The sequence below is a fragment of the Delphinus delphis genome, chromosome 2, assembly GCF_949987515.2.
Source record: "Delphinus delphis chromosome 2, mDelDel1.2, whole genome shotgun sequence".
Taxonomy (NCBI): domain Eukaryota; kingdom Metazoa; phylum Chordata; class Mammalia; order Artiodactyla; family Delphinidae; genus Delphinus; species Delphinus delphis.
In genome coordinates this window covers 9,015,507-9,028,551 of record NC_082684.1, presented here as the reverse complement: position 1 = coordinate 9,028,551, position 13,045 = coordinate 9,015,507, and the positions used below count along the sequence as shown (strand labels likewise).

The window sequence follows — 13,045 nt, the reverse complement described above, 5'->3', positions numbered from 1 at the left end:
ATGAAAAGAACTGAGTACAGTCTCAGAGACCTCTGGGACAACATTAAATGCACCAACATTCGAATCATAGGGGTTCCAGAAGAAGAGAAAAAGAAGGGACTGAGAAAATATTGTAAGAGATTATAGTTGAAAACTTCCCTAATATGGGAAAGGAAATAGTTAATCAAGTCCAGAAAGCACAGAGAGTCCCATACAGGATAAATCCAAGGAGAAATATGCCAAGACACATATTAATAAAAGTGTCAAAAATTAAATACAAAGAAAACATATTAAAAGCAGCAAGGGAAAAACAACAAATAACACACAAGGGAATCCCCATAGGGTTAACAGCTGTTCTTTCAGCAGAAACTCTGCAAGCCAGAAGGGACTGGCAGGACATATTTAAAGTGATGAAGGAGAAAAACCTGCAACCAAGATTACTCTACCCAGCAAGGATCTCATTCAGATTTGATGGAGAAATTAAAACCTTTACAGACAAGCAACAGCTGAGGGAGTTCAGCACCACCAAACCAGCTTTACAACAAATGCTAAAGGAACTTCTATAGGCAAGAAACACAAGAGAAGGAAAGGACCTACAATAACGAACCCAAAACAATTAAGAAAATGGGAAAAGGAACATACATATTGCTAATTACCTTAAATGTAAATGGACTAAATGCTCCCACCAAAAGACACAGATTGGCTGAATGGATACAAAAACAAGACTCATATATATGCTGTCTACAAGAGACCCACTTCAGACCTAGAGACACATACAGACTGAAAGTAAGGGGATAGAAAAAGATATTCCATGCAAATGGAAACCAAAAGAAAGCTGGAGTAGCAATTCACATATCAGACAAAAGAGACTTTAAAAAAGACTATTACAAGAGACAAAGAAGGACACTACATAATGATCAAGGGATCGATCCAAGAAGAAGATATAACAATTGTAAATATTTATGCACCCAACATAGGAGCACCTCAATGCATAAGGCAAATACTAACAGCCATAAAAGGGGAAATCGACCATAACACAATCATAGTAGAGGACTTTAACACCCCACTTTCACCAATGGACAGGTCATCCAAAATGAAAATAAATAAGGAAACACAAGCTTTAAATGATACATTAAACAAGATGGACTTAATTGATATTTATAGGACATTCCATCCAAAAACAACAGAATACAATTTTTCTCAAGTGCTCATGGAACATTCTCCAGGATAGGTCATATCTTGGGTCACAAATCAAGCCTTGGTAAATTTAAGAAAATTGAAATTGTATCAAGTATCTTTTCGGACCTCAACGCTATGAGACTAGATATCAATTACAGGAAAAGATCTGTAAAAAATACAAACACATGTAGGCTAAACAATACACTACTTAATAACAAAGTGATCACTGAAGAAATCAAAGAGGAAATCAAAAAATACCTAGAAACAAATGACAATGGAGACACGACAACTCAAAATCTACGGGATGCAGCAAAAGCAGTTCTAAGAGGGAAGTTTATAGCAACACAATCCTACCTTAAGAAACAGGAAACATCTTGAATAAACAACCTAACCTTGCACCTAAAGCAATTAGAGAGAGAAGAACAGAAAAACCCCAAAGTTAGCAGAAGGAAAGAAATCAAAAGATCAGATCAGAAATAAATGAAAAAGAAATGAAGGAAACGATAGCAAAGATCAATAAAACTAAAAGCTGGTTCTTTGAGAAGATAAACAAAATTGATAAACCATTAGCCAGACTCATCAAGAAAAAAAGGGAGAAGACTCAAATCAATAGAATTAGAAATGAAAAAGGAGAAGTAACAACTGACACTGCAGAAATACAAAAGATCATGAGAGATTACTACAAGCAACTCTATGCCAATAAAATGGAAAACCTGGAAGAAATGGACAAATTCTTAGAAAGGCACAAACTTCCGAGACTGAATCAGAAAGAAACAGAAAATATGACCAATCACAAGCACTTAAAATGAAACTGTGATTAAAAATCTTCCAACAAACCAAAGCCCAAGACCAGATGGCTTCACAGGCGAATTCTAGAAAACATTTAGAGAAGAGCTAACACCTATCCTTCTCAAACTCTTCCAATATATAGCAGAGGGAGGAACACTCCCAAACTGATTCTATGAGGCCACCATCACCTTGATACCAAAACCAGACAAGGATGTCACAAAGAAAGAAAACTACAGGCCAATATCACTGATGAACATAGATGCAAAAATCCTCAACAAAATACTAGCAAACAGAATCCAACAGCACATTAAAAGGACCATACACCATGATTAAGTGGGGTTTATTCCACGAATGCAAGGATTCTTCAAGACATGCAAATCAATCAACATGATACACACTATTAACAAATTGAAAGAGAAAAAACATATGATCATCTCAATAGATGCAGAGAAAGCTTTCGACAAAATTCAACACCCATTTATGATAAAAGCCCTGCAGATGGGCTTCCCCGGTGGCGCAATGGTTGAGAGTCTGCCTGCCTATGCGGGGGACATGGGTTCGTGCCCCGGTCTGGGAAGATCCCACATGCCGCGGAGCGGCTGGGCCTGTGAGCCATGGTGCTGAGCCTGTGCGTCCGGAGCCTGTGCTCCGCAATGGGAGAGGCCACAATAGTGAGAGGCCCGCATAATGAAAACAAACAAACAAACAAACAAACAAAAAAAACCCTGCAGAAAGTAGGCATAGAGGGAACTTTCCTCAACATAATGAAGGCCATATATGACAAACCCACAGCCAACATCATCCTCAATGGTGAAAAACTGAAAGCATTTCCATTAAGATCAGGAACAAGACAAGGTTGCCCACTCTCACAGCTCTTACTCAACATGATTTTGGAACTTTTAGCCACAGCAATCAGAGAAGAAAAGGAAATAAAAGGAATCCAAATCGGAAAAGAAGAAGTAAAGCTGTCACTCTTTGCAGATGACATGATACTATACATAGAGAATCCTAAAGATGCTACCAGAAAACTACTAGAGCTAATCAATGAACTTGGTAAAGTAGCAGGATACAAAATTAATGCACAGAAATCTCTGGCATTCCTATACACTAAGGATGAAAACTCTGAAAGTGAAATCAAGGAAACACTCCCATTTACCACTGCAACAAAAAGAATAAAATATCTAGGAATAAACCTACTTAAGGAGACAAAAGACCTGTATACAGAAAATTATAAGACACTGATGAAAGAAATTAAAGATGATACAAATAGATGGAGAGATATACCATGTTCTTGGATTGGAAGAATCAACATTGTGAAAATGACTCTAGTACCCAAAGCAATCTACAGATTCAATGCAATCCCTATCAAACTACCACTGGCATTTTTCACAGAACTAGAACAAAAAATTTCACAATTTGTATGGGAATACAGAAGACCCCGAATAGCCAAAGCAATCTTGAGAACAAAAAACGGAGCTGGAGTAATCAGGCTCCCTGACTTCAGACTATACTACAAAGCTACAGTAATCAAGACAGTATGGCACTGGCACAAAAACAGAAAGACAGATCAATGGAATAGGATAGAAAGCCCAGAGATAAACCCACGCACATATGGTCACCTTATCTTTGATAAAGGAGGCAGGAATGTACAGTGAAGAAAGGACAGCCTCTTCAATAAGTGGTGCTGGGAAAACTGGACAGGTACATATAAAAGTATGAGATTAGATCACTCCCTAACACAAAAATAAGCTCAAAATGGATTAAAGACCTAAATGTAAGGCCAGAAACTATCAAACTCTTAGAGGAAAATACAGGCAGAACACTCTATAACATAAATCACAGCAAGATCCTTTTTGACCCACCTCCTAGAAAAATGGAAATAAAAACAAAAATAAACAAATGGGATCTAATGAAACCCCAAAGCTTTTGCACAGCAAAGGAAACCATAAACAAGACCAAAAGACAACCCTCAGAATGGGAGAAAATATTTGCAAATGAAGCAACTGACAAAGGATTAATCTCCAAAATATACAAGCAGCTCATGCAGCTCAATAACAAAAAAAACCAACAACCCAATCTTAAAATGGGCAGAATACCTAAATAGACATTTCTCCAAAGAAGATATACAGACTGCCAACAAACACATGAAAGAATGCTCAACATCACTAATCATTAGAGAAATGGAAATCAAAACTACAATGAGATATCATGTCACACCAGTCAGAATGGCCATCATCAAAAAATCTATAAACAATAAATGCTGGAGAGGGTGTGGAGAAAAGGGAACACTCTTGCACTGCTGTTGGGAATGTGAATTGGTACAGCCACTATGGAGAAGAGTATGGAGGTTTCTTAAAAAACTACAAATAGAACTACGATATGACCCAGCAATCCCACTACTGGGCATATACCCTGAGAAAACCATAATTCAAAAAGAGTCATGTACCAAAATGTTCATTGCAGCTCTATTTACAATAGCCAGGACATGGAAACAACCTAAGTGTCCATCATCGGATGAATGGATAAAGAAGATGTGGCACATATATACAGTGGAATATTACTCAGCCATAAAAAGAAACGAAATTGAGTTATTTGTAATGAGGTGGATGGACCTAGAGTCTGTCATACAGAGTGAAGTAAGTCAGAAAGAGAGAGACAAATACTGTATGCTAACACATATATATGGAATTTAAGAAAAAAAAAATGTCATGAAGAATCTAGGGGTAAGACAGGAATAAAGACAGAGACCTACTAGAGAATGGACTTGAGGATATGGGGAGGGGGAAGGGTAAGCTGTGACAAAGTGAGAGAGTGTCATGGACATATATACACTACCAAACGTAAAATAGATAGCTAGTGGGAAGCAGCCGCATAGCACAGGGAGATCAGCTCAGTGCTTTGTGACCACCTAGAGGGGTGGGAGAGGGAGGGTGGGAGGGAGGGAGACGCAAGAGGGAAGAGATATGGGAACATATGTATATGTATAACTGATTCACTTTGTTATAAAGCAGAAACTAACACACCATTGTAAAGCAATTATACTCCAATAAAGATGTAAAAAAAAAAAAAGAATTCTGTTCTCAGATTTTCTTTATTAAGCAAAATTTAAACATGTCTAACCAGAAGTGAACAAAACACACATATTTAACATTTGTCCTACCTTTGTGATAGAGACTGAAACTGCTACAATGAAGGCAGATATAGTGCTTGTCATCAAAACCTTCATATTTTGTCACACAAAATAATGAACCACTGTTGAATTCTAACCAGAATTCACCATGCTTGTTTTCCAACAGATCTCCATTATCTTGCTAATAAGAAGATCAGAAAAAACAGAGAAGTCATTAATTAAAAACAGAAAAGTAAGAACGACCCTTGAGATGCTCCTCCTTGATTCAGGTTAGGAGGATCTCCCACACTGCAGCAAAGCGGTCTGATTCTTGAACCATCCAACATGGTGGTATTAAGAACTGCATAATTAAACACTAGGCTGGGCCTCTTCTGCCAAATGAACCTTGGTACTTCACCACCCTTTGGAATAGATAAATTACTGTTACCACCGCAGGAGTGGGACCAGCACATTTTCCAAAAGAAGGTCCGTGTAATGTTTGTCTTTTGATCTGCAACGAAAGCTAAATTTCCCAAGCTGCTGTCAGCGTGGTGTGCCTCAGAAAACTGACCTTCATCATCAGTCACTGAAACAACCTCGAACTACCTCAACTATTGAATGCGTATATCATGCTAGATTTATAATAAGATGCACTTGAAAAATCACTTTGGATTTGTAAATCCTTACCTTTACATCTGTAAACACTGCCATTAATCCATGATTAATGCTCAGAAGAACTGAGAGAAAACTCTGCGAGTTCTTGTTCTGAGAGTCTAGTTTTTTCTTCCTACGAGAACGATAATTGGGATCAACAGTGGAAAAATACTGCAAAGTCTCCTCCTCAGATCCACTTTCCTCATCTATGAGAAATAAATTGCACAATTACAGCTGTTCTAACAGCTTATTAACACAAAACAGCATTCAACCTTGAACGTTATCACAAGAATATTTACTTATTTTACAACCTGTTTATTTTTACAAAGAATCTGGTATAAAAATGTACTGTCTTTCTCTTTACCACTGAACTTCAGACAATGAATATACTATAAAATAACACTTAATTAATAACTCTTAAAAAATAGCTAGAAGTGGGGAAATACTGTAAATTACTAAAAGATATTATAAAATAGTTATAAATGGAAAACGCCAAAGAAACATTTTTAAATCCATCAATTTGAAAGGTTACTACTTTGTTTATTGATAAACCAGGCATTTCAATTCAGAAGAAATTTAAAATATATTACCATAGTGAACTGTAGATTTCAATGGACTAAAACTATCTTTGTTGAAGGTATTAATCAGTTGACTGGCTACTGAAAGCCCAATACCATATGAAATATTTTCAAATGTCTCTACTGGTGAAGGAGCTGTTGGTTCCCAGAGCAGCAAATCATTAAAGATCCTATAAAGACAAAAGTTGAAAAATAAATACGCAACTCCTACTTCAACTGAAGGCAAACTAAAGAATATCCCTTTAAGAAATCACATGAATAATAAATTTTCCAAATGGTGAAATGGAATTTCTTTCAATGGAAAAATAACTGCTATGGCTATCAGGGCAGTGAGAAAGGAATCTGGACAATTAGATACCTAATTAGATATCCTCCTAGTTTCACCAGTGTTATATGCATCAAATTACATACATCTAAATGCACTTAAAGGAGGAGGTTTATTAAAAATAAAACCCATAAAGAACAAAAGGACTGTTCACGTATATGAGAACACTCTATAAACTATAACAGATTATCCACTGTCTCATTTGACTCCCCTCAATCCTCTGGGGAAGCCAAGGCAGAATTATTATTCTCACTTTACACTTGGAAGAAACTGCATCATAAAGGTTAAGTGACCCGCCCAAGGTCACACAGCTAATTAGTGGGAGAAGTGGAACCAGAGCCCAGATTATGTCCAGCTCCCAATTCAGTTCTCTTCCATTACTCACTTTCTCTAGGGATATCTGCTTTTTCTTTCTTCCACAGAAAGCACAGCTTCGCTGGGAAGCTTGCATGAGATAAAGCAGCATACAGAACAGGGAATAAAGAGAGGAAACCCTTCTAACTAACGCAACAGACAAACAGCCAAGTCAATACTGGTGACCACTGGGGTGATACATGTCAAGCTAGGCCACCACCGCATCCTAGTTTTTCAAAGAAATATTTGTCACTTCTCAGATACCACCACCCCCACCACTCACCTCTATGTTGTCATGAAAACTGAGACTTTACAATGTTCTCTACAAAGATCTTTGTTAGGCTTGGACCCATAGCATATCCTTCTCATGCATAATGCAATCACTGCACCTATAGCACTACTCCATCTTCTTGTTTCCCTTTCCTAGACTAAGACTTGTGTCTTAGTCATCTTTATATGTGCCTAGTACAGTGGCTGTCACACAGCAGGCTCTGAGGGTTTGAAGAAAGGACCAGTGGATGACTCACATGGAAGGACTGCCAAAAGCACAGACTCGTCATAAAGCCTAGTGTGAACACCAATCAAGGTGCCAAGCGATGATGTAGCCCTGACCCCTTCCTGTGAGAAGCCACTTGTCTAGGAACATCCCGGGCCAATTCCTGAGCTTCTGAGGGCCTAGAAAGTATAAACGAGGACTGAGTACTGTCACTCTCAGTAGATTGTAATCCCCACCCAAAAGGTCTCTTTTTGGAAGCATCACTGGATGAAGAATACCAGCGACACAGGGCAGACGCATGTCTCACCTCAGACACACTGACAGCGATGCCCAGAACTGTGTGGTACTCATTTGGCTCGCTGCCTCTTGGGTGTATCACTCACAGAACAAAGAAACTAGAGTCTAGGACTTCCCTGGTGGCGCAGTGGTTAAGAATCCGCCTGCCAATACAGGGGACAAGTTCAAGCCCTGGTCTGGGAAGATCCCACATGCCGCGGAGCAATTAAGCCCACGAGCCACAACTACTGAGCCCACGTGCCTAGAGCCCATGCTCTGCAACAAGAGAAGCCACTGCAATGAGAAGCCCAAGCTCCACAATGAAGAGCAGCTCCCGCTCGCCACAACTAGAAAACGCCCGCGCACAGCAACGAAGACCCAACACAGCCAAAAATAAATAAATTTATTGAAAAAAAAGAAACAAGAGTCTAAATCCAGATCTTAGTCTAAATTCCTATATGAATAAATAGCGAAAGTATAAAATGAAGAATTTTCTCAGGAAATTTTTCTTTACCTTATTCCCTCCAACCATTCTCTTATCTTCACAGGTTAAAGAGAAACTATTAGTTTAAATAAAACCTGGAGTTCATGGTATATGACCTGCAAATATGTTTCATATGATTTTACTATTTTTCCTTATTTACATTTTGGTCTAAACACAGTCTTGATACCATAATACTATAAAACACTGAATGACGTTTCTAATATCAAGAAAAAAAAAAACACTTAAGATGTTTAAGGACACATCACCATGATTCTGTGCCAATGAGCTTGAAACATTATAGAAGCTCAAAGATATCTGATTTAATAAAACCAGGTAGAATATTTTTTATATTCTATTCTAAAGGATTTTTGACATAGAAAAAAAATCTACCTGTACCTGAGACTATCTTTCTGAAAAGAGCCAGTTGATGAAGAAATAAACCAATATTTCAAATGTATGAAGTAAAGGCAGAATTGGTTATAATTCCTGCTCAGAAAGATACCTGTAAATTTTATGTATAATAAAGGGTATTATTAAGACATTTAGCAAAACATGAATGGGGTCTGAGGATTAGATGCTAATGTGTAATATTAATTTTCTTGTTTTAATGGCTGAATTATGGTCATATAGAAGAATGTCCCTGTTTGTGAGAAATACACATTCAACTGCTCAAAGCTCAAGGGACATCAAGTCAGCAACTTACTCTCAAATGGTTCAGGGAAAAAACGTTCTTTGTACTGTACTTGCAACTTACCTATAAGTCTGAGAATGTCTGAAAATTAAAAGAAAAAAGTATGTGTATGTATATATAGACCAAGCCAAACAGGGCAAAGAATTCACCTGCTAACTTAGATATATGATTTATATGACCCACAGCCGGGGAACACTGCGGTATTTATATAAGTCTAGGGGCCTAAGACACAGAGCAGTGGGCAGGGTAAGAGAGAACAGAAACTCTTGTGAGCAACACCCCTGAACCAGCTCGCCAGATGAGCAGATGCTCTCCAGTTCCCTGATTTAAGCTACCCTGCCTGCCATACTGACTGACGTCCCCCACATGCTACCTGCTTGCTGCTGGTAGACAACTCCCTAGCCCACCTGAGAACTTCTGCTCCCACCAGCTGAATTATACGTTTTGTATAGTCACCACGGGTAAATCGTGCTTGGCCCCAAATCTGCTCATCCCAGCTGTATGTTATCGTAAGCATAGTTTAATTCAATCTTGTGCTAACTGATGACTTTTAAGTATATACACTGAAGTGAGAAAAAAATCTTAAAAACCTGGAAGGATTCTACACTCAGACTGCTTTGAAACTATTTTTTCACTCCACTTCAAAGAAACTGAAACTGAGAATTGTAGACAAAGCCTTCTGGGTACACATTAAGCAAAAATTCTAACCAGTGGCTTGTAATCAAAAAAAGGCCCTGTCCTATATTTTAAAAAGAAGTGGTAAATGAACATATATTCATAAATGGAATGTTTAAGGTATGTTTTACTATTCTGATGTTGCAATCTAACCAATAGCCACCTGTTCAATCAATGCATAAGGAGAAAGAAATGGACGAAGCCCTTCTGACCTCTGGGATGGACCTTGAACTAGTAGTTTCATTTTGCTCAGTCTTAGCCTTGCACATTCGTTAGCTCTTGGTAGATATCCCTCAACTATAAAATAAGGAGAGCAGTCTAGAGATCAGTGGTTTCCTGTATAAATCCGAATCCTATTTGGTACCAAGTAAATCTACAGCAGAAACAACGGTCTGCAGTTTCTGAAGATTAACAAAAATTTCGATGACTTGTCTACAAGTGGGAAGCTAGCAATAACAGACACTAAGGACGTGTCTTTTTCCAGAAACCCACATGACCACCTTTCAGCTATGCCAGAGTGGGTAGGAATGATAACATTCTTACCTACTATTCGCCAGGCACTGTTCTCAGAACTTTCCCAAATGTTATATCATTTAATGCTCCAAACAACCCACTGAGGCCTGTACAAGTATCATCTCCAATTTATATGTGAGGAAATGGAGCTCATGGGGACTAGGTAAATCGTCCAAGATCTTCAGAGTCTATGACCTTTCTACTCTAGAATGCCATTTATTTCAACATATTTTCTTGGTATATATGTTTAAGGGTATTTAAATGTAATAAATTTAAGTTTTTATAGACAAGTTTATAAGTTAGAGTTTCTAATTCTAACAAGATGCTTTTTTTTTAGACTCTGAGAAGGGATGCTCCTTGTACAAAGACTCTAGGACTCTGACTTTACACCAGTATCTCTTGGCCCTCTATACAAGTATATCCCAACTCTTTTCATGTCATTATACACAAAGCGATACTTTCTCAGTACTCTGTGGTAAGGTGACAGAGGGCAACCAGCCAACCTAGGATGGAGGGAATACATCTCACACACAAGAAACCCAGTTACCAGACACACTGGTTAGGAAAATCTGCTATGACAATAGCTCATCATAACGGTAATAGGTCTATAATCAACACCATACAAAGTACACTGAAATAGTTGGTAATATTAAAACAAGGAAAGAAAAGGAGGAAGAGGGAAAACAAGGAGATAGGACAGTAGAGAGGCAGTTAGACAGGAAAGTTTGATCCCAAAGATTCAACTAAATGAGTTTAAACTCACCTATTATAAAGCTTCTCATAAAAGCTTTTATTAGGTAGTGTTATATGAATATTGGGTAATGTAAGTTCCAGCACATAGTGAGAATTGCTGATTGCTTTATCTTGAAACTCTGTCATTTCTACAGGGTCTCCTGGCATCACCATCTAAAACATAACAGTTTAGTGCAAAAAAAAGAAGAAAAAAAGCATCAAATAACCATTTTATATTTAAAACAGTAGTAGCATCTTCTTACCTGACCCATACGACTTGTATGTGGGCAAATAAATAAGCATGTGACTTTTAACCAAGGGAAAAAAATAGATATTATTCAATCTTGGAGCTAAAAATATGGCAAAAAACAGTATACAAAGTATGTTTTTAAAGAGAAAGCATTAAGAGCTATCTGATAGAGGGTAACTCCTTTGTTGCTTGCTCACACTGTTACTTTACCTGTTCATTTTCAAACATCACCCTACGAGAAGAGAAGGGAGACGGGGCTGGTCTTCTCAGATCACAAACGTCTTTCAGAGAATGAGCGCCTCCTTCCTCTTCTTCCTGGTAGTGGCCATCACTCTCTTCTGCTTCCTCAGCTGCTATTCTCTCCAAAATGGAATGCATGGCTGGTGGGTTTACTTTCAGTACAATTCTGATAGCAAAGACAATTTTAAAAATCAAGATCTAAGTGTAAACTGCAAAACTAACTTGTATACAAACTAATACAGGGCTTCCCTGGTGGCACAGTGGTTGAGAGTCCGCCTGCCGATGCAGGGGACACGGGTTCGTGCCCCGGTCCGGGAAGATCCCACATACCGCGGAGCGGCTGGGCCCGTGAGCCATGGCCGCTGAGCCTGCGTGTCTGGAGCCTGTGCTCCGCAACGGGAGAGGCCACAACAGTGAGAGGCCCGCGTACCGCAGAAACAAAAACAAACTAATAGAAAGCCCGCTGATTAAATCATTACTGATAGGCGTCAACTTCACTACAAAGTCTAATTATATCTAACGCAACCCACTCCTGAGCATGCTGTAAACTTAAAAGTGTGGAATTGATGAAACAAGCAAATAAAAGAAGGGCATTAACATTTTATACTTGGATAACTGGAAAATCTGATCTTTTGAGAACAAAAGGGTTATTTTAAAATTTCATTACCAAACTTACAAAACAGAAACAGACTCACAGACGTAGAAAACAAATTTATGGTTACCAAAGGGGTAAGGGGGTGGGGGAGAGATAAATAAGGAGTAGCAGATACACACTACTATATATAAAGTAGACAAACAACAAGATCCTACTGTATAGCAAAGGCAACTATATTCAATATCCTGTAATAAACCATAATGGAAAAGAATATGATAAAGAATATGTGTGTCTGTGTGTGTGTATGTGTAATATATATATATATATACATATACACATACATATATATATATATATCTCTGAATCACTTTGCCATACACCAGAAACTAACACAGTATTGTAAATCAACTATACATCAGTTAAACAAATTTTTTTTTTAATTTCATTAACAGCGAGCAAATTTTACCTAAGAATTCTATTTATTATCATTAAACCAAATCCTTCTACATTCCAGCTGTTCGGCTATTATGAAATACTTGCATACCTAAGAAACCTCATGCTATATAAATTGTCCAAATGGAAGAAGGAGAGTTTGATTAGAGAATATTTTCAGAACTGCAACAACAAAGTAATCTTTTCCTTTAGGAATTTCAATAATAAAAGACTTGTGTTATTGGTGGTGTTTTGTAGCTACAAACTCAAAATATCAAGAGCTAACAGGCTTTGATGACATTAGCTTCTGCCCCAGAGTAATGCCAGTCCTTTCCTAATTCTCTGCAGCATGTCACTAGCACAAGGCTTTGTAGCTTCCTTTTTATCCCACCAGCCTGCCGTCATGATGAGACATGGCACGCTCAAACAAAACAGCTGTGTAGCATCTATAATAGCTTTCTTTTTCCTAAGAAGGTATTGCCAGTTGGTTCTAGTTATAAACTAAAACAACTGTTTCCTAATTTACAGATATCCTAATGTAAACTGTGCTTTCAAATTACTTAATTGAAGTAGATTCGTTTCTTATGATGAAAACTCCTGCTCATGATCAGCTGTGCGCCGACCAGGCCTGTCCTAGGAGTCTGATAGGTCAGACACATAGGGTACGGGGGTGTAAAAGAAGGCAGGTAGAAAG

The 13,045-nt window shown here is 38.0% G+C and overlaps 1 protein-coding gene across 2 annotated transcripts in view; it reads right to left on the bottom strand.

Moving 5' to 3' along the window:
* The window catches only part of ATG2B (autophagy related 2B), a 76,592-nt gene that overhangs the window by 34,164 nt on the left and 29,383 nt on the right, over nt 1–13,045 (bottom strand). For both annotated transcript variants that reach the window (XM_060003959.1, XM_060003960.1), the window contains exons 17-21: nt 11,295–11,490; nt 10,866–11,008; nt 6,301–6,458; nt 5,744–5,916; nt 5,108–5,258 (exon numbers count right to left, since the gene is read on the bottom strand). In XM_060003959.1, the coding sequence (XP_059859942.1) occupies nt 5,108–5,258; nt 5,744–5,916; nt 6,301–6,458; nt 10,866–11,008; nt 11,295–11,490 (821 nt within the window). The remainder of the gene's footprint in view (nt 1–5,107; nt 5,259–5,743; nt 5,917–6,300; nt 6,459–10,865; nt 11,009–11,294; nt 11,491–13,045) is intronic.